At 36.8% G+C, this 26,242-nt stretch overlaps 1 protein-coding gene across 3 annotated transcripts in view; it reads left to right on the top strand.

Moving 5' to 3' along the window:
• Nucleotides 1-26,242, top strand: part of pde4ba (phosphodiesterase 4B, cAMP-specific a) — a 300,381-nt gene that overhangs the window by 166,547 nt on the left and 107,592 nt on the right. The window contains exons 1-2 of one of the 3 annotated variants that reach the window (XM_038291612.1): nucleotides 7,715-7,949; nucleotides 8,180-8,317. The exons of the other annotated variants lie outside the window; for them this stretch is intronic. Coding sequence (XP_038147540.1) covers nucleotides 8,217-8,317 — 101 coding nt within the window. The 5' untranslated portion in view covers nucleotides 7,715-7,949; nucleotides 8,180-8,216. Of the gene's footprint in view, nucleotides 1-7,714; nucleotides 7,950-8,179; nucleotides 8,318-26,242 lie in introns of those variants that run through there. 3 annotated transcript variants of the gene reach the window in all.

Here is a 26,242-nt window from a genome sequence, read left to right as displayed (position 1 = left end):
TTAAAGAGTGTTAATTTTGTGAGGAGAACATCGTGGCTGATGGTGTCAAACGCCTTTTTCAAGTCCAGGAATACAGCTCCAACTACTCCCCCCTTGTCCATTTTAGTTTTTACAGTTTCAATAAAGTAACAGGTAGCAGTTTCCATGGAATGATTGGCACGAAAGCCAAACTGCATAGGATGTAGCTTAAATGAAGAACTGTTCAGGTGTGACATTAGTTGATCTGCTACACACCTCTCCGCATTTACTTTGTTTCTTGTCAAAAGAAACATTTAACTTTTATTTTTAGAGATATTTTTACATTTTGCAGATGATTGCTGATTCCTTCTCTGAGGTCTGGTTCTTGTTTTCCTGAAGTGTTTGACAACACAGAAGGTTAGTTAGAAATCGCCATGAACGCTTGAAATGCTTTAAGAAACCTGCTGTTCTCTCATCAAGATTATGGTGCCCTGGTCATTGCCTCTTGAAGAAAAAAAAAAATCCTCTCCATACACTGTAGGATAATTTGATTTCAGTGACTCATTCACAGGGTATTCTCGACAAATGCCAAAGATTGGTTGTTAAACAAAATTGACATCACATAGAATCGACCACACTAAAGATTATACATTGTTTTATCTCACTCTTTCTTATGTGTTTTTCTTTCTTCTTTAACAAAAGATAAAGATCATTTCTACAGTATCAGTGTTTAGAATCTGCGAAATAATAACCTTACAGAGAAGATGGAGGATTTGGTTATAATATTGATCTTGGATCCTCCCTTTATCATTCCTGTCACCTTTCATCGGTTTGATATTTGCCTTTTAGCCAGTCTGCCCTTATAAACTCGATCCTGCTGCTTTCCTTTATAAAGTTTATATTTAAACCATTTTCAGGAAAACTGCATGCTGTTTGATCCTGATTTAATGGAACATTGTGTGTGTGTTTGCATATGTAAGAAAAGTGTTGACATCAGAAGTGACGCTGTGTTTGCCAGGTTAAGCCACAAACAGCTGTGGTTTTGTTTGTGTCTCTTCTTTGTGCTTCTTTAAGATAAAGACTGTTATTAAATCCATTTTTTGTGTACTTATCTGCATAATAACAGTTTGACAGTGCATATGTAATTATTTCATGATTGTTTTTATTATGAAACCTCATTAAAACCTTAGATTGAAATAAAGTCAAGCCACTCAAGCTTAGACAGTGTTTACAATATAATTAAATGCATTTCTTGTTACACGTTCAATTCTGAAAGTTAGTTAAATTAGAAAGCATTAATTGCGGCAATATTTTCCTATCTGTTGGGCTTGCGGATTTGTGTTTTACAATGTACAGCTACAGTGTAATTGCTTTGTAGTCCAAGCACACCTTCCAATCATCGGAATTGCTAATTATATTGTCGGATTACAAGACAGTAGCTTCCAATTACAGCACTTTTCCCATTGCCAACAGTGCAGCTTCTCCATCATCTGTGTTACCACTGCCATTTTAAGCCAACACAAACATAGAGAAAAAAGAGCTATGCTTACATGAAGTGTGCTGCACACTCTTTGTGCTTTTCTTTAGTCTGTATCATGCAATATGCATGCTACTTTCTGTAGACGTGGATAGCGGAGCTTATCTATGCCAAACTCAATGAAATGTTTAGGTGCAACACTGCCATCTTGTGGCCATTGTAGTGCACATGATATGCTGCTACTGCCAATGTTAGCTGTGCAGTGTAATTGTGCCATCTAGTGGTGATGGAGAAGACTTACAGAAATGTTTTCAAATTGGAGAGGGAAGGCCCAGAGGATTTCAGTTGAACTTGTTAAGGTATGTTAATAATTTAAAGCTTGCCTCACCCAATTTGTTAAATGGTTATTAAGAGGATCTACCTCTACAGATACCTGATGTCTGTAGTATTTGTTGTGTTGCCAAGGCTTTGAATGTTTTGGCATCACTAATGGATGAACAACTGAAACTAAACAAAGCCAGGCTACGTAACACAGAAGACCTTTGTTTAATATCACCATAGAGTTTGTTGGATGTTTAGGTATTTGTTTTATTTTTTAACCTCATCAGTTATCCTAACCTTTGGGTTTTTGTTTTGATGTTGTTTTTTGTTTTGTTTTTTTGTCTTCTGATTAGGGTTGTTTCCGATACTAACATTTCAAACTCAATATTGATATCCAGGAAAACTATTTTCCGCACCAGTGGGATAAAAAATAAATAAGAAAAACTTAAAGGCATGCACAAAAAAAATAAATAAAATAAAACATGGAAAAACTCACCTTTTTTAATGTAATCACGGAAAATGCTTTCTCAACAGAATTGCAAATGCTAGTTGAAAACTCAGCAAAATAAGTAACCCAGAAATCCAAAATTAACAATAGCATAAATATGCAAACAACGCTCTGGGATAAATACCATGACAAATTAATTAGTATCTGAACACAGCTTTCCGATAACAACACTTTTGACAACCTTATTTCTGTTTGCAAGAATCTTAATGGTTGCAGAAAGGACACTCAGTCATTACTATGTTCATGTTACATTGTTATTGGTAAATTTAATGATGGAATCACTACAGTAGTTCAGGTAAAAACTTTTCCTAATTAGAAATAAAGTCCATATTTATATTAAATATAACCGCGGATGTCTGGGGGACAGTGATTCGCCTACATGTTATGAATGCTGGCGTACCATACAGAATAAATTATGAACAGTTTAGTTTGTGCCTTCAACTCGTTGCCCATAGGAAGACGATACTTGGATATAACCTAACGGAATATCTTCGGAACAGCTCCAAATGACGCAAAACTACTATGGGTGAGTAGAACATGATGGAATAATGTAAAATCAAGGGGCCAATGTAAAAAACTGGTGTTCCCCTTTAAGCTTTCACCATCCTTATACCAGTAGTGTGTGTAGTCAGTTGGTTGGAGTCCCCCACCATCCAGTTGAAGCCTTCACTTGAAATGACTGTGTTCAACCTAATGGAGAAGTTCAAGTGTCACAGTTTAATAGTGGCATATTTTGGGGAAAAGAGTCTGGGGTTCTCCAAAGGATGCTGTGAAATTTCTTGCCACAGACTAGTGGTCCGTTGTGTTGGTGAGTCTACTCCATGCTATTCCTCTGGACCACACAACAAGTTTTATACCATGTCCTGGACAGAGGGAAGAGAAGTCCCAGTAATTTTTCTGCCACCCTGACCACCTAGGAGAGCCTTGGTCTCTGCAACATTGCAACGTTCAGACCACACAGAAATGCAGCTGGTCAGTAAACTGTCAATGGTTCCTCTGTACAGTGTGGTCAGGATGGAGGAGAGTGAGGCCCTCTCAGTCATTGAAACGTGTGCAGGAACTGCTGTCCACTCTTCACCAGAGCACCCCCTAAGCATTTTGCCCCGGTTACTAGATCTACTGCAGTGTATTTCATGTAAACTGTTGAGCTATTGTGTCGATTTCTTCTGAAATCTGCAATCATTTCCTTCTAAGTCCAAGCTGCTCCAAGGTTCTCTACGTCCTCTCTGTAGATGCTGGTCATGTTGCATCATCAACATTTCATACATTTTGTCATGATTTTATCTAAGGCTCGGACCCACATGCAGTGAAGCCAAACAGAGAGACACAGAGTAAAAGTTCAATGGGTTTTATTGAAATATTTCTTGAGTTCGGTGCGGACTTTCTCCAAACTTTGCTCAGCAGGAAACAGACTGGGGAAGACAGACTGTTAGATTCAGGCTCAGTGGGAAATTGGGGTTGTTAATCTTGAAGGAGAGGATTTGTTGCCACTCAAGTTTCCTGAGAAGTGGAGACTCTTTCACTCCACTCTGTGTGTTGGTCTTCCAGAGTTTGTCTGATTCGGTGGAGGGCGGAACAGGGTTTACCCAGAACTCGGACAGAGTGGAATGATGCAGACGCTGGTTGCAACTCAGTTTTCCTGTGGTACGTGAACGGGTCATGGTGAAGATGATTTCCTTACTCAGTGACTGATCTCAGTGTCTTCAAAGTTGGGTGGATCCAAACCTCCTGTTTGGAATCTGTTACTCAGCGTAAGACTCAGTTCATCCCACTTGGGAGAGGGGGTCCAGAAAGGTCCAGTTTGCAGGAAGGCCTGAGCAATGATCACAGCTAAGATAAAGAGTTCTGTAACTTTGATCACATGTGGAATTTGAACATTTTAAATGTTTTTTTTTATGATTCATGAATATCTTGCAGGCAATAAAATAACTTAAAGACTAACAGAACGTAACAAAATGGCAAAATATTGCTTGGTCACTAGCAAAAGGAGGAGTTGAACCCATGTCAACCATAGTCGGAGCTGGGGGGATGGCAGGGGATGGCACTGGACCTCTATGGACATCTGGCACTGAACCCCCACTGGTTGCCCCCACCTGCAGATGATTCATATTCTACAGCAATAGATAATTGCTGTGTATTACTTGGTCCTATGCAAAGGGTTAAAGAGCATAGAATAAAAGTACAGTATATTGGATAAAAATTGTATTTGCATACAAGGTTACCAGTTTAAAATGTTACTCAACTAAAAGTAAAAATCACCTAAGCGAAATGTAATTTTTGGTTAAACTTGGCTACTTTTTTAAGCAGAAAATTATTTCTCTGGTCAATTTCAAAAAGTCAATTTTCAAAATCTTGAAAAAAAACATCTAATTAATTCTGCACCAACAATGGCGTATATGGTACACTGCAAAAACAATCTAGAAATAAGTAAAATTCCTTAAATCAAGCGTATTTTACCTTAATGTTAGTAGGTAAATGGGATGATTTGCCAATGGAATGAGTATTTTTACTCTGAGAATAAGATAATTAGATAAAATTCACTTGTAATAAGACAATGTCATTGCTTTTTCTTATTTTAAATGTAAATTGTCTTGTTCCATTGGCAAAGTGTCTCACTTACCTCCTCAATTCAAGAACAAGTGCACTTAGTTTAGGAAAAAATTACTTATTTAGATTTAAATTTTTTGCAGTGATAAATGGCCTATACTTCTATAGCACTCTAGTTTGCCTCCCTGTTTTCAGGATATTTGATCATCTATTGATTAACACACCCACATACGGACACATGCAGAGTTGTATCATGGATTTATTTTTTATATCGTTTAAAATAGTATATTACAGACACAAAACTTATCTGGTTTGTGCCTAACATGTACTTAAATATATCAAATGTTTAGAAACAAATGATTTCCCTCCTCCTTAGGCCCGCAAGAAATAAAATCTAGCTCCCCCACTACTAATAATAAAAAATCTTGATGGAAGGCTTATTTAATTGCGTAGCTATATCGGGGTGTCTATAGGTAATATTTTCACTTCAACATTTTTTTTTTACTGCTTTTATGTCCTAAAATCTACAACATTCAATGTGTGCTTATGGTAAAATGTCAGATGTGATTAAGGACTTTTGTTTCTTTACATTTATGCCACGCTTTGTGGAAAATGAGAAAAGAAGTGAAAGGCTTTCTATATGTTCTTCACCTCTGGTTTCCCATTTTAGACCCTAAGGATCTCTGTCCTTTCTCTTGTCATGCAATGCACAGACCGCCCTCTGGCCACCATAGCATGTTCTTCCTCTATCGGTTTTGTTTTCATTGAAAAGCAGCCATGTGATCTGTGTATGTCTGTGTGTACAGTAGCAGCGATTCAGGTTTCGCTCTCAGAGTTGGGACTCCTCCCCATATTGTCACAGGTTGTCTGAGTGCTCGCCTTATGTGTCATCCTTATGTCTCATGCTCCGATAAGTAATTAGGCAGCCTGCTTGTTCTGTCCTGATGTTAGGTTTCAGAAACACCTGGGGTTGTTACCCAGTGCGGTTTTCCCCCTACTTAACAATCTTCTCTTCGAAGGAGTGAAATTTAAAACTTTCTCATTCAATCAGCTTCAAAATCTATTTGACATTTCCTGTTTTTTTTTTATGTCTGATCCATTATAATTCGAGAACCCTTGCCTAAAGGCAACCACTTAAGATTTATTACGAAGAAAAAGGGTCAGCCAGAGTCTGAGCAGCATGCATCTTCCATCTCTATACTATAATTTCCTGTTTCCCTCCATATATGCAGGGAGGAGAGGTAAGCAATAAAGAGGCTCTACTGTGTAAAACCTGAAGATAAGATTTAATTACTAACATTTGCAATTAGCTGCATACTGCTGAGTTGAAACTTAATTTCTGAAGCAGGCTCTGTGGCACAAATTATTTCAGACTGAAACTACAATTTGGCATTTATTTCTAATATTTAACTTTTAGTTTATATGGTAAAAGCAGAAAAAAAAATGTTTTTTTTTTTGTACAAAAGCATTATGGGAGTAAAAACAGGTTTTGTCCCTCATTCTGGGGTAGTTGTTGTTGCACTAGCTTAAGTAATTCGGATGCCCATGATTAAGTGTTCAGTTTGATATATAACTTTATGTGCTTTGCAACGTTAGAATATTATGCAAATTGAGATTTTCATGCAGTGTGGTGATGCTAAGACACATGATTAGGAATAAAGCATGCACGTTTATTAAACTACTTTTGTGTTTTTGTTTCCTTAAGGTAGGACATTAGCAAAATCTTTTTTATGTATTTATAGCGGTCACTTGGTCAGAGCTCTGTCATTTAACTGAGACAAAATAAAATGCCCCTGTGTAATTAAATTTTTTGCTTTACTGTAGTAATTGATTTTTAAATTTCTTTTATTAGCACATTTTGTTGTGTTCTGCTATATATGACAAGTGTACTTTCCATATACTGAGGTGTTATTGGTCTGAATAGCCTTTCCTGTATGAACAGGCACAGTGGCCCCCTGAGATGACACCAGATGCCACCCAGTTCTCACACAGACTGACATTTAAGGTGGACCTGGTTGTTAATATCTCCCTGTTTGGATCTTGGAGAAAAACAAAATAAAGCTGATGACATTTTAATTTTTACAATTACATTTTATTTTGTAATAACTTTAAACTGCTCAACTTATTAACTTTCATAAATTAGTAAGCTATTAAATGTTGAGATAATTGTAGTATTATATATTTATGCGCTTCTAACGATTTTGTGAGGAACTAAAAATCAAAAGATGCACATTTTCACTTTATCAATTTATTTCTAAAAAGCAGATTCACAGTTCCATCAGAAAAATAAGCGTTTGTTGGGTCTTTTTGTGAAATGTTCCCATGGTCTAATTAAAATAGTAGTATTTGGATGCACTAATTGTTACACCCTGAGCCTGACTTCCTTTTTATTTTCATTCTTTCATTTTCTAATAAAATAAATCTGAATAATCCAACTTTATTAAACCAAAATGTTAGAAATAAATCATAAACTACACCTTAAAATCCTAACCAATATCCATAAACGTATTTATCCCACTACGGCAGGTCAAGTGAAACATCCTGTTTTGTACTTTATGTACATGGCAGATGAATTTTGGGCTTTGAGAAGAAATTTCATGGGAAATTAGCCGAGTTATCTCACCACAGTTTGATCACTTCATATGTTGCGTTGCTGTGTGTTTGCCTCATTATGCTTCAGTGTGTACTGCAATGATACAGGATTAATTAAAGGCTGTCAGCAGTGGATGAGTTATGACTCCTCTCCAGCGACTCCACTCCACAATTCAAAGCTTCCTCCTTACTCTGCCGGGCTGCCTGAAGGGAACAGAGCTCCCCATAGACACACACACACACACACACACACACATCCCTACACACACCCCTTTACACACACAGCATGGGGAGGAAGTATAGTCTATGACGAGAAGAAGAATCCGTAAAGAGAGCTCAGAGAGAGAGTGGAGTGTGACCCAGTGTGAAACGGGATGAAAGAGTTTTGTGACGTGACATGTGGACTGCTGCTGACATTGTTGTTTTGTGTAGCAGGAGATCGAGTGTGTGAAGATGTACGGACTCCTATTCTCTGCCTGTTTAGCACCACGGACAGTGTGGCTGTTGGATGATCTGCTGAGAAACTTTATAGAAAGGGGTTTATAGGTAACAGTGGTGTGAATGCCAGAGCATGCTTGAGTCTTCTACTGCTGTGCTGAATGATTTAGGCATTTATTTATTTTATTTTAAGTAGAAAGTATTCACTTTACTTTGGCTGTTATGGTTAATGGTGCTGTGTGCGGCAGTCTGTGACATTTATTGGCTGTTTAGGGTGTGTGGGATGCTTTAGGATTACTTTGACATGTTTTTGGTTGTATGTGCGATGATATGTGCAGGGTAGTGTGTGCTGAAGTGCATGCTTGTGTCGGGGAAATGTACCGGCGTTCACCCTGTGCCAGAGCAAGAGTTCATTTTGACTTCAGTGAGGAGGTCATCAGGAAACTTCATGCCGCAAATCACAGCCATCCTCACAGGTTAGCAAATGGTTCATCACACACACCTTTATGTTGCTATGCAGTATTATCCTTTTTATTATGTCTCTTTAGGCAGTGTCTGTTTCTTTATGACTAAATTCTGCACAAACTTTTTGTCCTCTTTCAAAAAGTCACTGGGTTGTCTTCCCTCTGTATGTTTCTCTGTCAATGTGTAAAAAAAAAATCCTTACTTCCTTATTTCTATATCATTGAGCATTTCACTTATTTCAAAAGTTAACACCCTTAATAACACTTGGAAGATGTGATGTTAAATGCACACTAATGCTGTTTTGGTGAGAAACTCTAACAAGTGCAAGCTGACATGTTTCTGCGTGCAGCAGGTTTTTTTTTTTTTTCACAGAGGATTGCTTCAGACAGTGTTGTGTTTGTGGAGTAAAGAGAGTCAACTTTTTAGCCATGCAAATGACTCTGGAAGTGTTTCATGGATTTGTTTATTATCATGGCTTTTTTTTTTTAGCTGTGGTTTAAATATAGTCGCTTCTCTGTGGCACACTGGTGACCAGATGACCTGAAGGATGTAAACACAAAAGTAGAACAAATGATGACATTGAAGAGTCTGTAATGGAATTAGCCTTTAGCTGTTGCTTTATTTGAAATTGTTGCCATGCAGGCTGCTTTGTCAGCCTTTCTTAAATTTTTTCTCTGGTAAAAGTTTCCAAACCCTTCCCTGGAGAGACAACACTCTCTTTTTGGTTTGTTCTGGTGAGTCAAAGCTTGGGAAACAAAGCTCTAAGTTTTTTTTTTTTTTTTTTGACAGGATTTAACTTAAAAAGCTTTGTGTTTTGAAAAAACATTTCAATACAATCTGACAAATACTGTATTCAAATAAACCTTTAACTTAAAGGAATAGTACACCCAAAACATGATTAGCCTTCATTTTCTACTCACCCCCATGCTGAACAACACTCTGGAGTACTTTTTTGATATCTCAAATGCATCTGGAGATCTGGGAGGCTTCTTGCTGTCTGCTGACATTCAAATAATGGAGGTCTATGGCGCCCGAGGCAGAAAGGTCCATCAAAGTCCACAAAAAACGTGTCAATATTCCTCCATACTGCTCGTCCAATGTATTCCAAGTGTCCTGAGTGGGTAGCATCCAGAATTTACTCGAAACTAAGTCATTTAGAATGTTTTTAGAGCATAAACAGTAGTGTATAGGATTTCCTGAAAGCGCGCACATGCGCGTTCACGACGCTACGGAAGCCGGCAGACCAAACCAGATGAAAGTGCGCATTCAGCGTCTGCTCTGCCGATAATGCAAGCGTAGAAGAAGAAATGTGCTGTTTACCTGTGCAAAGAAAGAAACAACGAAAGAAAAATGTCTGAGGACTTCAGTGTTGAGGAAGAGCATGAGTTCTTTGCCGAGCTGAATGCGCACTTTCATCTGGTTTGGTCTGCCGCGGTTTCCGTAGCGTCATGAACGCTCTTTCAGGAAATCCTATACACTACTGTTTATGCTCTAAAAACATTCTAAATGACTTCGTTTCGAGTAAATTATGGACGCTACCCACTCAGGACTCTTGGAATACATTGGACGAGCGGTATGGAGGAATATTGACACGTTTTTTGTGGACTTTTATGGACCTTTCTGTCTCGGGCACCATAGACCTCCATTATTTGAATGTCAGCAGACAGCAAGAAGCCTCCCAGATCTCCAGATGCATTTGAGATATCAAAAAAGTACTCCAGAGTGTTGTTCAGCATGGGGGTGAGTAGAAAATGAAGGCTAATCATGTTTTGGGTGTACTATTCCTTTAAACTTAAAGAAGTAATTCCCCCATCAAACTTTTTTAGGGCTTGGCATCTTTTAGCGACAGACCGTGTCATTTATAGGCAGGGGCTGTTAATGAGTTGTGAATGTTTTTATGAGGTGAGGTAAGAAAGCAACTATATGATCTCCAGTCAAGTTCAAAAACTTTCAGCCAGTACAGTTTTTTTAAGGCTAAAGAAGATTATTTTGACATCAGTCTAACCAATCAACAATATTTGGTGCTAAAAATGTGAGGTTTTTTCTTCCATTTTAGATAGGACGCAATATTAAAAAATGCTACATGAGTCTCGATTGAAACAAGAAGGGAATGTCTATTAAAAAAATCAAAAGAAATATCAAGAATAATAATTAATGCAGGGGAGCAACAATGCATGCACTGCATATCTAAGGGCATGGCTTCATCAACATATCTGCCAATACCTATAAAAGTAAAAAATGCTAATATCAGTAAAAAATGGTGGCCGACTGATGTATTAGTCTATTGCAATCCAAAAAGTGTTTTAATGCTTGAATCTGGCTCCAACCAAATTGGCTGGAGGATGAGTGGACCTGTAGGCTGCAGTGATCAAAAAGGTTTTCAAGCAGAACTCCAATCAATGCTAGTAAAAGCTGTGGTGTTTCTGAACAGTAGTTTTCAGAGGATTAGATCTCTCATTTTAGACTAAATGAAATAACAGGATATTGATGTTTTGGCTTACATTTAATCCAGTTTGTTGAATTTTAACCAAAAGTAAACTGCATGATTTTATTTGCTTATTAATTACTATTGTAGAGATATGATTGTAAAGCACACCTCAAAAAAAATTCAACAATACGTTGAATTTAGCTGAACAAGGCATGGATAAATATAGACTCATCATAATGAAGTGTTGATATTTGCAAAGCTTTAGACATTTGTGCAAAATGACCTAAAGGGTCTCTGTTTAAATCAAATATCTTTCCCTTTTGCCCATTTAAATGACTGGAAATCAACTAGTGTTACTTCATTGGGTGTAACAGAAAGTATTCAGTGTGTGCTTTCATTTCTAAAGCCATAATACTTTATTTAGAGTATTTTCATGGATATCTGTAGCTTTTGGGTTCAGGAGACGTTAAACATCCCACCTCTGTTTGAGTAGGTTCCACCTCTGTGACTGTAGACTTCCTGTGGAAAGTACTGGCCTCTTTTAAAAAAAAGAGAAGTTCACAGATCCCATATTGTACTCTGCTGCATGTCTTAAAAATTAGAGGTGGTCAATAAAAAACGCATGAGATTTCTGAATATTATATTAGCAGTTGCTCTGTGAACAAATTTGGTTTTGTTAACTTCTTACATATTGTCACATATGCAATGATTACTGTTTAAATGCATTTGTCTTACTGTAAGTGTGCAGTATATATCCCAGACAGTGTTTCTTACACACCCAACCAGGACAGTTAATCTCACAGAGGCTAAACCAAATATTTTGATCAGTGACCCATATTTATATAGCATAATCCCAGAGATTATCTCTCCTTTGCTGGTAACAAAGTGTTTTGTGGTTTTATGAATGCCTTGATTATTATGATCAGTTTTATTCCATGAAGACAGAATTTATTAAATATTCTGGCTTTGAAAATCTTTAGTTTTGATTTAGAAAACCAGGTCAAATTTGGGATAAAAACACAGTTTTATGTGGTGTCATGGGTTATAAATTATGCTACAGAAGACAGTTTTGTTCAACTTTTGCAGTGCGAGCTGTAGTACGCCTACCTGCCTTAAAGCTTTTCTAAAACGTTTTGTAAATATATTTTTATGATCCAGAAATATGTATTGCACACATAGCCCTGAGGCTTTAAGTTGAAACCTTTCCAGCTTGGTGACCCATTTCTCTTTCAAAGGCGGGACTTAGTAGTAGTGTTTTGTGCTTGTTTGTCCATGGGTGGAGCAGAGGTGCATTAAATAGTTTTGCGGTTTAGCTTTATTTTATTCACAGGAGCCTTCAGTCATCATTTGACGTGTTGTTGAGGAGATCCATATACACAAACTGTAGTGTAACCAGGCTGCTGCGGTTATGTGGTTTGGGATTTTTCTGTTTCTGTTGTTTTTGTGAATGACTAAAGCTGAAATTAGCTGCTGCTGCAGAGCAGTAAATTAGCTGATGATGATGGTGATTATGTCAATTAAGTTAATGACAAGTTGATAATTACAAGCAATACTACTGATAGCTGGGAAGATCACAAGAATGAAGGCGATGGGGACTGTGGTGGGTGCCTCTGATGATTAGGCAGGGTTTTGGGAGTTTTAGGCCTACGTCAGTGGTTAGGGGGATGCTGCCATGGAGACCCTAAAAGCTTTTGTAGGTTTATTTTTTTATTTTTTTTTGTAAAAATTTTAGAAATACAGATGTGTGTCAGTTTTGGATGCAAAATTATGGGATGGACTAAACGATGAAATAAATATGTGACACTATATTAGTTGCCAATAAGACTAATATTTGAAAGTATAATAATAATAATAATAATAATGAATTTTATTTATCATGCACTTTACATTTGATTTCAAATCTCAAAGTGCTACAAAACAAGTTTAAAAGACCATAACATTAAAAACAGAGTAAAAAGACAGTCATTAAAATCAATACATTAAAAGGCATACGTAGCCTATTAAAGAAAATCTAAAATCAACAATTGTAGGAATTTCTAAAAAGGAAAGTTTTTAGTCCTTTCTTAAAACAATCCACCGTCTGTGGGGCCCTAAGGTGGTCTGGGAGGGCATTCCACAGACGGGGAGCTGCGGCTTTGAAGGCCCTGTCGCCCATTGTTTTTAGCCGTGTCCTGGGTGGGGCCAGACGGTGCTGTTGGCCTGACCGGGTCCGGGAAGAGGTGTGTGGTGTGAGCAGTTCAGTGAGATACATTGTACATATACATATAAAAGGTTACAATGAAATTTGACTGAGTTTGATTGTAATTATGTATTAGTACCAATGTTTTATTGTGAATTATTGTGATGATGGTATAGGATAAACAAAAATAAGCCTTGGGGCTTCAGCCTAATCCTTTTTCGGTTGCTTTGTGATGGATTCTTCTGTAAAAATTATTATTTAAGCTTTTGTTTTTAAACCGAAATACAGTAATCATTTATTCATTCATTCATTCAAATGCTCTATTAAATCTTAAAGACCGGTTTGAAGCACCATAAAGTCAGGGTAAATCATTAAAGGAGACGAAAAAGATTCAATCTAATTTTGTGATGTTTATTATTGAAACGAAGGCCAGTTAATAGAATGAAAATGTACAATCTTGTGCTTCTATGTTTATCTGTAACCAATTTACCTTTGGGTAGCTTGTAACCGTAGTTTACAGTAGTTGCTGTTCCTAACTGTTTTTTGTATAAAATTAAACTATTAAGTTATTTTCTTTATCTCTTGTTGTTTAGATGAAATTTGGCCTAGTCTGATTGAACCTTTGCAACTCAATACATCCTCAGGACAGTTATCTTCCTTGCTAAGATAAATAGCTAGGTTAAATAAGCTGATACCTATGCATTTTAGCAGGTTGATAAATAGTATTTGCGTGAGCTTAAATGATACTCTACTATAATATGAGTTTTTATTTTTATTTATTCCTTTACATTTCACACATCACACCCAACTTTTACATTGCCGACTCTCCATAGTAGTAGGAGAGTAGCTATTGGTTGTCTTAGTATCTTAATGACGTCCTTGTCTAACGTGGATGTTTGATAATGGCTGTCAGCCTTTACTTTAACTTTCCAATACTGTCAGGCAAAAAGTAAGAACACACAAAATATGTTAAGAAATAAAAATATGCTTTATGAAATAAAATCACTTTAAGGCTTTTCCTGAGGGCCCCCATATAAATCAAGAAATTTTTAGAATATCAATGTCTCAGTATTCAACTCATTACCTCTTAATAGTAATTATTTGATATTATATGTTTTATTATAATATATTTTTAATATAATATTCAATATTAATATTGACCAGCAGTAGGTCTCCAATGACTCTATTGAGATGATCAAACAGCGATCACTACAGCAATCAATAGAATGATATTAAAATCAAAACTTTAATTACAGTGTGAAATATATAATTAGGGAAAGGGGTTTGTTAGAAGGAGGATATGACAAAAAACCAAAATCATTTGGTCAAAAACAACAGATGGAGTTAATTTAACCGAAGCCTTCATAAAATCCTGACCAAAAAGTCTGTTTACAAACTAATACAAAATCCTCATTCTGAGCTAAATTCAAACTTTTACAAAGTCTTACCATGAAATGTGAAATCAACAATCAGAAAACGGGATAAAAACAAAAATAACTGAAATTCTTACATTGTCCAAAGCTCTGTGTGATCTGATGTTGCATCACCGGTGCATGTTGTTAGTTGGTTTTATTTAAAGGACCTACTTTATGTTTTTTTTAAGCCCCTTAGAATCACCTATAGGCAAATATGTAATGAAATAATGGCTCTGGCACTAATCTCTGGCACTGTGGACTAATTTGTTATGAAAGAGAATTTCTTTTTTTTTTTTTTAACCCCCAAAAAAACAATTTCCTTTAAAGCGATGTTATGTCTGGGTCATGACATCAGCATTTAACTCTGCTTTTAAAGGGTGAACAAAGTGAAGGATCTCCCAAGGCCAAAATGTAGATTTTCACAACTCAGAGTCTCTCCACACAAGCCAGGATATCTGGAAAACAGCAGGACATTTTTATGCAGTTGTGCCTTTCAACCACACATAAACATGAATGATCCTAAATAAACCCGGCCAAAGTGAAGATGGCATGAACGCTCTGGTTTTGAGCCAGGTGTGTACATGAAAAAACTGATTTTAACCTGAGGTGCATCAAGGTGTGCCATACATTTTGCTGCTTTGTGTCACACATGTGCGACCATTGCTTATTTACTTGAGCCATATGCTGTATTTTTAAAAAAGGTGTTGTAAATCCATTTTAAAACACCTTCCATGTGTATGATATTATTTTTTTTTTAAACTGTGTAGGTAGGGTTGGGAATTGAAAAGATTTTCACGATTCCGATTCCCTTTTCGATTCTATGAAATGATTCGATTCTTTATCGATTCTTTTTTCGATTCCAATTTGGGGGAAAAAGGAGAACAAACAGTTTGATTATCAGCATCAACTTTGTTTACTTAACTATTGCACAATCTTACAAACTCAACAAGATCAAGATGTCCACAGGAAATGTGAAACTGGAGTAACATCTGTGTTTAAATGAAAAATAAATATACAAGAACAAACTTAATAACCAACAATGTCTAATAACAAATGATGGGATAATAACCTATTTTAAATAACAAAAAATACTAATTATAAAAGAGTAGTAGGGAAAATTAACAGTTATTTTGCAGAAAGATGAGCATATCTGCTTTTTCTGGAAGGATACAGGATCTTTCAGGGCTTATGGTGTCTCCAGCCGTGGAGAACACCCTCTCAGATGGGGTGGAGGAAGCCTGCACACAGAGGTAGTTTTCAGCCAGTCAGATAGCAAGGGCTGCGTATCTTGCTTGTTCCACCACCACAGTGTGGCGCTATCCCTGCAGGGGATGGAGGGCAAGCTTTTATAGAGCTGGATTTCCTGATCTACCCTCTGGGCTAAGGAAAGACGGGGCTTTGATTCACAAAGTGACCGCAGCTCGTTGTCTTCCTCCTCGAATAGTTCTTCCAACTTGCGTAACTTGCGTAACTTACGTAACTTACGTAAAAAACGTGACGTAAGTCGTGCTCCCCAGAGCCGGCGCTCTAGGCTCTGGTGCTGCGGGAATCGAAAAAAGAATCGTTCAGCGAGCTGCCAAACGATGCCATGGAATCGGAAAATACGGAACCGGTTCTTAACAGGAACCGGTTTTCGATTCCCATCCCTATGTGTAGGGGAGATATTTGTTTTTTTTTTTATATCGTACACCATTTGTACAGCCTGCCACTACGTGATCCGCCCCGGAAGCACATCCGGGTGTCCATAAATAATGTAGTTATGGTACTAAAATGACTTATTTCTATCGTTAACTCACTAAAGAATGCTAATACTTTTTACTTTTTCTTCATTAAACAGCTTCTCTGACGTCATCATGGGACATGCTCAGAGCAGTCCTGCAAAATATGATAAAACCATGTTTATCTGCATTTTAGTTGTTTCTTTCTTTAGATTAAGCACTATATAGCATAAAGTTAAAACGAAACAAAAACAAAAAAAAAACTTAAAAAGACTAGATTTATGTTTAAAGCTGAAAAAGTTAGCCACCAGAAGTAGCGTAGGATCCTATTTCCGATACAGACCGGGCAGAGGTGACTGATAAAACAGAAAGGATTTTAAGGCACTTGTTTTCTCAGTAAACACATTATTACATTATTAACTCTAACATGTCATATTTTAATGCACTTACTATTTTTGGGGAGGGAAAAATGTAATTTAGGTCTTTTTAACAAAATAAAATTGAGGGCGACCCGGATGTATATCTGGATGCGCAAATGAGCTGATGGCGCATGCGCAGAACGGATCATGCTTCCGGGACAGATCAGGTAGTGACACAGTCTCTCAGACAGTAGCCAAAAAAGAACAGATGCTGCCATCACCCCGTCTTGATTGGAGCAAGTAGGCGTTGGTTCCGATGCAGGCACAGCATAGTTAAAGTGGGTCCTTCATGGAGGGGGCATTCATTCATAGATATTCTCCAACCGTTAATTTTCACAGCACAGGAAAGGGCGCCTGCTCAGACACCAGAACTCATGAGCATTACTCAGAGATGCATGAATAAAGAGAAATACAACTTTGTGCTTGATTTTTACTAAGCAATTGCATCATAACATAGCTAAAAGCTCAAAGACATTGTTTATGCATGATATAGCCCATTTCATCTAGTCTGCAGGAAATATTTACTTTTAGCTCCGTTTCAGTCAACTAAATATTCAGACCACCTCAGCTGGCCAACAGATTCACTTCTCAATGTCATGATCGGTTTTACGAATCTGACCCACATGCAGAGAAACCGCTCATAGAGCAAGGTAAAAGTTTAACAGGTTTATTGTGGAAGTCAACAGGAGTAGGATCTGGTACTCAGTGAGCTGGTGAACCGGAACTGGAAGTGAGAAGGGAGGTTCAGAGATCAGTTCAGGGACCGTGGGAATCTTGGATGCTCTTAGATAATGCAGGAACTCATGTTTGTGGGGGGTCTGGTTAGTCCTTGAATCCAGTCTGTGTGGGGTATCCAGTGAAAAGTGCACACGCTGGAGAGCGGATAGGTAGACAAGCGTTGGATCCAGAGGAGTAATGGAGCGGACTGTCACTCGGATTTCCAAAGGGTACTTGAACGGAACATGTGGAGGTCTTCCCCTGATCAGTGTGACCACAGTATTTCCTTCCAGGGGGGAGAAGGTCCAGGTATCCAGTTACACAGGAAAACTTCCTGCCGGAGAGCAAAGACAAATAACTCATTAGACTCAGAGAAACAAAGCTAGATTTGACTCACCTAAACTTAGCTTGGCTAGAGTACCCAAAACAGGCAAACACTCTGGTGTCGAGGTAGTGACAGCCCACTGCTCAAATACTCCTCCAGATAATGGTTCAATGAGCCGCAGGTGTGCAGGGAGGGACAGCGAAGACAGGGCACCTCCTGGTGGTGGAAAAAGGAAACACACAAACAGGCCACACAAACTGGATTCCTAACACTCAAGTTGTGACGCCTTTGACTGCTGGGAAAAACGTCCATTTCAATAAAAAAAAAAAACAACATAGTTAAATTTTAACACTTGAGAGGAGAAATTAAATAAAAAAAAGGTATATTAATACAGCAGAATAGAAATGTTTATGATGGATAAGTTTTATCACAGTCAGTATACAAACATTAATTTTAATTCAACTAAGCAGAATTGATGACAACATATATATAACATTAACTGATATGTTCTTTTTATGTATGTGCAAGTACTCTGCAAACAATGTGTCACGAAAGTCACATGTTTGTCCTACAGTATAAAGAGGAAGGAGGAAAAGTGACCTTGGGTGGGACACTTCAGAAAAAAAATGGCACATGCAACACTGCTGTTTACGAGCTTCAAATTTATTTACAAAAAACACGTTCCTTCTTCTTTTTTTGAGTCACTGTCAGCTTTTATTACTACATGTACCACAGAAGTGTGTTTAATTTCCTCTTTTCACCCCAAATGTTCTGATATTCCCCCCTGCATTCATAACATTTTAATAGTGCTTGTTTAGCCAACATTGTTCTGTGGTTCCTCATAAAACACGAGGGCTGAGTATTTAGACTGTAAATGATTGTGAAAGAGAGAATTTACTCGATGACTTTGTACGTTAAAGTGCCTGTATAATAGACAGTGATTGCGTCAGTGGCCTCATTTCTATTATTAAATTGTGTATCTAGTTGAAGTCCAGTTTTATTCTATTTTTGGCTTCAGAGGATAGAAGGTTATGGAGATACTTGAATTTATTTGTCTATAATCAGAATTTGGGTCTATAAAGGATTGCAGATACATTTTCGAAAAAATAGAAAAGCAGACATATATCAGTATTTTATACTTTCTTGCCATGCTTTGTGTAATATTTGTTTTTATGCATATTTATGTATAAACTTGCAATCCAATAGAATGTTGCTAAAATATGAACATTATGTAATGAATCTTGAACGTTAGCAATAAATGGTCAAACTCCGACCAGATGGTTTTACTTAGAAGTTGTTTTTTATTAGATATGCATAATTTAAGTTGACCAGAGAATCAGAGATTTTTTTTCCATCAATTACTCTGATTAATTTGTAACTACAATGCAAAAAAATCTGATTATTTGTTCTTCCCTATTCAAAGCATCTCAACTAAAAACTTGTGTCATTTTAAAAACACCAACTAGCAGCATGGAGCTAAATGACCTGATTGGGACAGGTGCTTTAATGCAAGGCTAGGAATAATTTATGTTCTGCACTTTTTTATTAGGATTTTCACACTCATTTTATTATTTTGCAAAGAAATACTGCTTTATTTTTAAGTTACATAAAAGCTCTTAATATTATTATATTTTCCCCATTATCCATTGCAGTACTGGGGATGCAACCCCACCAGCTGTTCCTTCTAAATGGTTTATGAAGCTGCTATACATTAGGCTCACTGCACTGCAGATAGAGGCAGGAAAAATACAGAACCTACATTTTCCTAATGAATTGAAATGATCAAAGTTACTCATTAATTAATCGACAGGTGGAGGCCGATTTCCTAATAGGCCTATTTTTCAATTCTTCACACTGGGCATGCATGTAGTGACAGTGGAGAGGAAAAAAATACCTTTTAACTGAAATAAATCTCCAGAAGCATGACTACACTGAAAAAAGGCCATGATACAATATCTAGGTAGATACCGAGATGTTGATGGCAGCAGCACAGCTGATATTTCATTACAGGATGGAGTCACACCCAAACAACAGCAGACCAGATGACGCTACTATGATGGGAAAAAGCAGAGAGAACATTAAGTTATGAGTTGAACTTAACAAATACTTCAGAATGGGAGAATATAGACAGAATGAGGAAAATTGGTCCCTATGTGATCCAGCAGTCTAAGCCTATGGCAGCACAAATTCAGGAAAAAGCTTAAGATAACTAACTATTTTTGGATGAGGTATAAGAAAGGTAGAGCCAGAAAGGGGCCAAGGTTGAGCAAACGAGAATTTCATGTGTTTAATAGGTTATGATCTTACTAAGCTGATCAGTTTAGAAGTAACAGAGCACCTATTCAACAAATACACCCTCTCAATGTTTCTAAGTCCTCTGCCATGTCAAGAATTTCCAGTGACTGCAAACCCTGCGTGGCAAGCTACTTGACCGTTATTATTAGCACTATCAGTGTTGAGAAGAAATTTCAAAGCTCAAGAAACACTGAAAAAACAGGAGGTGTTTCCATCGTTTTCCATCCTCTGTTTGTACAAACCCCAAGCGTTTCCTTCTCAGGAAACCAAAGGCCATTAGTTACAGTGAAGTCAAGTTAAAACAAAGATTTAGAAGTCTTCTTTTAAGGAATGTCTGTAGTAAAAAGCACTGGAGAAGTTGTTTTGATCAACTTTTCTGTTTATCAGTTTTTTTTGTTTTTTTTTTACATGTCATGTAAAGAGATAACATAGCATCCCCAAGAAAAGGGCACAGCCTGTATGTATTTGGCAAAACATATATATATGTATATATATATTATTAATTCCCATCCATGTCTTCCTTTTCATATTCTAAACAGTTAAAAAGGATATATATATATATATATATATATATATATATATACACTCTTCTCTATTTGATCTTACAGACATTTATATCTTCAATCCTGTTGATTAAATTTATATATGATGTCACTCACTTTTACCTTTAATGTTGGATTGCTTTTCCCAGAAGGAAATGTGTTGAACTGATAAATGCTGTAAGAAACAGATAAAGTAGGTGAAAACTCTTCCCAGTAACAAAATCAATCTAAAAGCAGGGTAGGGGAAGCAGGAGCAAAAAAAAGAATGTTTAAATAATATTTGCCTCATAACTGGAAGAACCACTCAAACTGAGCTTTATTTAAAACGTTATGCAAATATGCTCAAAATATCCACAAAAGTTCACTTTGCCAATTTTAAAAATAGAGCATAGTGATATGAGCTGAGAAAACATTTGAACTATGGAGGACCAATCCTACCACAATTAAAAATACATAAAGAAATATAAAAATGACTCATAAATGTAAATTATTGGTGAAGTAATGGCTTGAAATTTAAATTATTGCAATAAACTGATAAAAACCAAAGATATATTTAGAAATTGATAAATTATTTTGATTTGATTATATTTATCTTTTAATATAGTTATTCTATTTTATCTCTGCACTTTTACACTCATTATTATTCAAACAATAGAAATTTATGTCTTAGTTTTTTTTTACTGCAAACTGCATGCTTTCTATACTTATTTATTTTAAGTTATTTATTTTGTCTTTTTTTTTCAGAACCTTTGTATGTTTTCTGACCACCCAAATATAATAAAAACAAGTTTTTCAACCCTTAAAGGAATAGTACACCCAAAACATGATTAGCCTTCATTTTCTACTCACCCCCATACTGAACAACACTCTGGAGTACTTTTTTGATATCTCAAATGCATCTGGAGATCTGGGAGGCTTCTTGCTGTCTGCTGACATTCAAATAATGGAGGTCTATGGTGACCGAGACAGAAAGGTCCATAAAAGTCCACAAAAAACGTGTCAATATTCCTCCATACTGCTCGTCCAATGTATTCCAAGTGTCCTGAGTGGGTAGCATCCAGAATTTACTCGAAACGAAGTCATTTAGAATGTTTTTAGAGCATAAACAGAAGTGTATAGGATTTCCTGAAAGCGCGCACATGCGCGTTCACGACGCTACGGAAGCCGGCAGACCAAACCAGATGAAAGTGCGCATTCAGCGTCTGCTCTGCCAATAATGCAAGCGTAGAAGAAGAAATGTGCTGTTTACCTCTGCAAAGAAAGAAACAACGAAAGAAAAATGTCTGAGGACTTCAGTGTTGAGGAAGAGCATGAGTTCTTTGCCGAGCTGAATGCGCTGGTTTTGGTCCCAGCATTTGAGATGTCAAAAAAGTACTCCAGAGTGTTGTTCAGCATGGGGGTGAGTAGAAAAGGAAGGCTAATCATGTTTTGGGTGTACTATTCCTTTAATATTTTTTTTATAATTATTTCAGTTTAGTTTTTAATTTTATAACTGATACATTTTCTAATACAAGTATTTTGTTAGCAAAGAAATTTATCTTATGCCATTTTTTTCTTTCTCTCCTTTTTCTGCTAATCAATTTTCCACCTCCCAGTTTTCCTCCTCCTGTGTTAAAAACAGAGATACTAGTAGCAATGGCTAACTTTCATCGTATTCTTGCTAGTTGTCTTAAAAGAGCTACAGATTTGGCAGTAAAATTGAAGTAGTGCAGTTAGTCAGGGTATTTTAATGTGCTGTTACCTGTTTAACCCAGAAAATACATTAGTTTGCAGGAGCAGTGAGCTGTTTTGGTTTTAAGGGTGCCTTTAAAATAAAAGCATTACTGCAGACAGACTAGTTTTGGCATCTAATCAATAAATGATGAAAAGAACTAAAGTTGAATATTAGAAAATTAATAACAATGTGAAAAATTTGAAACCCTTCTTTGCCAAGTGATTGAGGGCGCAGTTGAGTTTCAGAATTGGGAAAATTGCTTTTCAAATTCACCTCCTTCACCCATGATTATTTACAGTTTGGTCATCAGAATATGATCTGCAAAATAGTGATGGCATGTTTACATGCACACCTTCTGGAGATCAGGCCTCAAACGTTTTTGTTTTTTCGCTGATTGATTTTTGTGTGGCAACATCACAAGCATTCCCAAGCAAATAAAGGGCTTTCAATTTAAACACTCCTATCATTCTAATACAAATTTGTTTACTGATTCACTGAAATGATCTAAAAGTAATTGTACATTTCTTAAAATGAGTGCATTTGCCATCATTTGAAAAGGTAAATATAAGTTGTTTTTTTTACCTGAAATAAGATAATTTGATGTAACACAGCTGAAATAACATATTATAACATATTATAACATATATATGTTTTGTCTTATTTCCAATGTAATCATCTTTTTCCATCGGCAAATTATCTTACATACATCAATAAAGGGAATTTCAAGAAAATTCACTTAGTAAAACAAAAATAAAGCAGCTTATGGGTGTGAGGTGGGGTCTACATTCAAAACATTGCCTGTTAATCAGGTACAAAAACAAGGGACTATTCGTGCACTTGCTCCCTGAAGGGCAACTGAGAGCCTCCCATCAACGTAATGTTCAGGCTAAAACCGGAATACCCAGAGAAAACCCAAGTAGGGTCAGGGAAAAGATACGACCTTGGCAAAAACAGGAAAACAGAAATGCTTTGTTGTCAGGAGACAATTAACCAGTATTTTTATTATTTGATTTCTTATTGGATTATACAATGAAATGTTAAGTTTTTCCCGAACTCATCCTGTCTCACACAGCTGTGACATTTTGCCAGATATCTTCAGTCAGACTCCACAAACAGGATACTGATTACAATACCATTGTCTCAAGGCTGGGAATTCGAGACCCATTTCCGTGAAGAATAGAAAAAAAGGTGTTGTGCTTATGTATAAAATGTACTGAAAACAATCAGCTGTTAAAAAATGTTGTAAATCCTTGATCTTTTAGAGCACGCATTTCCAAAGTCGGTCCTCGAGGGCCACTGTCCTGCAGGTTTGAGAGGTTTCCCTGTTCTGCATAGCTGATTTCCTTTGATAGCTGATTACCAGGCTTTTGATGAACTGCAATCATCAGAATCAGTTGTGCTGAACCAGAGAAACCTCTAAAACCTGCAAGACAGCGGCCCTAGAGGACCGACTTTGGAAATGACTGTTTTAGAGAGCACCTTTTTATCTGTTCTCTCATTCTTCCTACCAGTGATGTTTTAAGGATTACCTTTGTTTGATTTGGATTAACATTATCAAAACAAACTTACGGTAAAAAACAAAAGCTTTTCTTTTTTTCCTCTTTGTTTTGAAAAAGAAGAAAAATTATCAATGGCACTTACCTTGAGTAAGATAATGCAAAGTTCCAGTATAGGGTGAGACATACTATTGTTTAACTGCAATGGCTGCCGTAAAGTGAAGCCTCCCCTACATAAAAATCCTATTTTTTGAATACTTCTTATTCAGATACAGTTGCAACAAAATCCAGTAAAAACAAAATAACAAATGCATTCAGGCAGATATTTTACAGCCAAATAAGATAGATAGGTGTACACGTTCCACATTGTGTCAAAAAAAAAAAAAAAACGGATTTATTAGTGTATGAAATGAAAAGAACCCTAACTCCTGACCTAAATTTGTCTTGCAACTGTTGAAAAGAATAAATAACTATCAAGTGTATCCATTAAAGTTCCTAACTTTCCTCTAGATAAAGCTGAAATGATTGATCTGTCTGACATTTTATAGGTGAAGATTAATTCATTTTTTGAAACTTAACTATAGTGTTTAGCATCTGCTAAAAATGAGACTAAAGTAACTGAAAGACTAAGTGGTGGGAAAACCCTTCATTTCCCCGCCTGCCTTCATGTCAGGGAGTCCATCGTCACTCAGTCTGACAGATGCAGCTGGATCATGGGAATGGAATGCTGTGTCACCCTGGCAAATTATCCCGGCGTCACAAGAGGACAATTTTTGATCCCCTAGTGCAAAAGTGCAAAAAGCTTAACTGAAATGCATGTTGTAATTGTTTAGAAAAGATCAGTTTACTCAGGAATTTCCATTAATCTGTTTCTTCTCTGGAAAAATACAAAAATATTTAAAAATATATAATGGAGTTATTCCAACTTAATTCCTGTCCACAGATTACAACATTCCCTGAGGCTGATGGTTTGACTCATTTCCCTTCTGAGTGGAAAACTCTTTATTGGAAATCAAGTGTTTGAATTGTCGGTGTTTTCATCTCCCGAAAGTTTGGATAGCTGCTCTCATCCTTCAAGACCTGAAAGACGCATTGTGTTTGATGGAGAAAGTTTGAAGTGTTTAAGTATCACATTTACAATATTTACAAAAAATGGCTTGGCTTTAATAAACATGTTACAATATCTTATTAATTTTATTTCAAACAAAGAAGGTTATTCTTTCCAACATTTACATAACATAGACTCTTATTTATTTATTTTTTTCCTAAAATACAGAATTAAGCAAAAACATATATTATCTTTCTCTAATGGAGGAATTTTCAAGAAATTATTGTGTCCTTCTACTCTTTAAAAGTAAAACAGGTGTAACAAACAGATTAAATGGTCACATTCTATTACTGTAAATACAATCAAGGAAAATCAGCTTTACTAGAGTAATCAATTAGCTAGAGTGTAATTGGTAAATGGTAATTTTCTGTTAATGGTAGCAAATTCAATTCAATTCAATTCAGTTTATTTATATAGCGCCAAATTCACAACACATGTCATCTCAAGGCACTTTACAGTTCAACCAGATCATACAGTCAAATTGATACAAAGTTTTCTATCTAAGGAAAACCAGTTGATTGCATTGACTCATTGACTCAAATACAATCCCCCACACTAAGCATGCTTGTAGCGACAGTGGAGAGGAAAAACTCCCTTTTAACAGGAAGAAACCTCCAGCAGAACCAGGCTCAGTGTGAGCGGCCATCTGCCGAGGCCGACTGGGGTTCAAGGAGACAGAAGCAGAGATACAAAAAGCAGCTGTAAAAGGCGGCCCCGTCCAGGAAACACACAGCCAGGCAGACGAGCTCCAAGGCAGCTCCCATGCCAGAGGACGAAGAGAGCACATCCACTCAGTCACGGTCAGAGAAACAGGACCACACTGGAAAACAGGCCGATCTCCAACATCTATTAACAAGGGTGTTGATAGAAGCAGCACAGCTGATGTTTTTTTCCAGGATGACGTCACAGCCAAACAGGAACAGACGAGGCAAAGCTACTCTGAGGAAAAGCAGAGAGAGCAGAAGGTTAGAGATTGAACTAACAGATTCTGCAGAATAGGAGAACAGAGAGAGAATGAAGCAGAATGATGAAATGGGGGTCCCTATGTCCTCCAAAAGTCTAAGCCTATAGCAGCATAACTATAGAGATAGCTCAGGATAACCTGAGCCACCCTAACTATAAGCTTTATCAAAAATGAAAGTTTTAAGCCTAGCCTTAAAAGTAGACAGGGTGTCTGCCTCACGGACTAAAACTGGTAGTTGGTTCCACAGGAGAGGAGCCTGATAACTAAAAGATCTGCCTCCCATTCTACTTTTAGAAATTCTAGGAACCACTAGTAAACCTGCAGATTGAGAGCGAAGTGCTCTGTTAGGAACATAAGGAACAATCAGATCTCTGATATAAGATGGAGCTTGGCCATTTAAGGCTTTATATGTGAGAAGGAGGATTTTAAATTCTATTCTGGATTTAACAGGAAGCCAATGAAGAGAAGCCAGGATAGGAGAGATATGATCTCTCTTTTTCATTTTCATTAGAACTCTGGCTGCAGCATTTTGGATCAGCTGAAGGCTTTTAACTACAGTTTGTGGACTTCCTGATAGTAAAGAATTACAATAGTCCAGCCTTGAAGTAACAAATGC

The sequence above is a fragment of the Cyprinodon tularosa genome, unplaced genomic scaffold (genome assembly GCF_016077235.1).
Source record: "Cyprinodon tularosa strain WSP-4 unplaced genomic scaffold, ASM1607723v1 ctg30, whole genome shotgun sequence".
In the NCBI taxonomy this organism is placed as follows: Eukaryota; Metazoa; Chordata; class Actinopteri; order Cyprinodontiformes; family Cyprinodontidae; genus Cyprinodon; species Cyprinodon tularosa.
The sequence above is the reverse complement of the archived record's forward strand: the minus strand, read 5'-3'. Positions and strand labels throughout refer to the sequence as shown.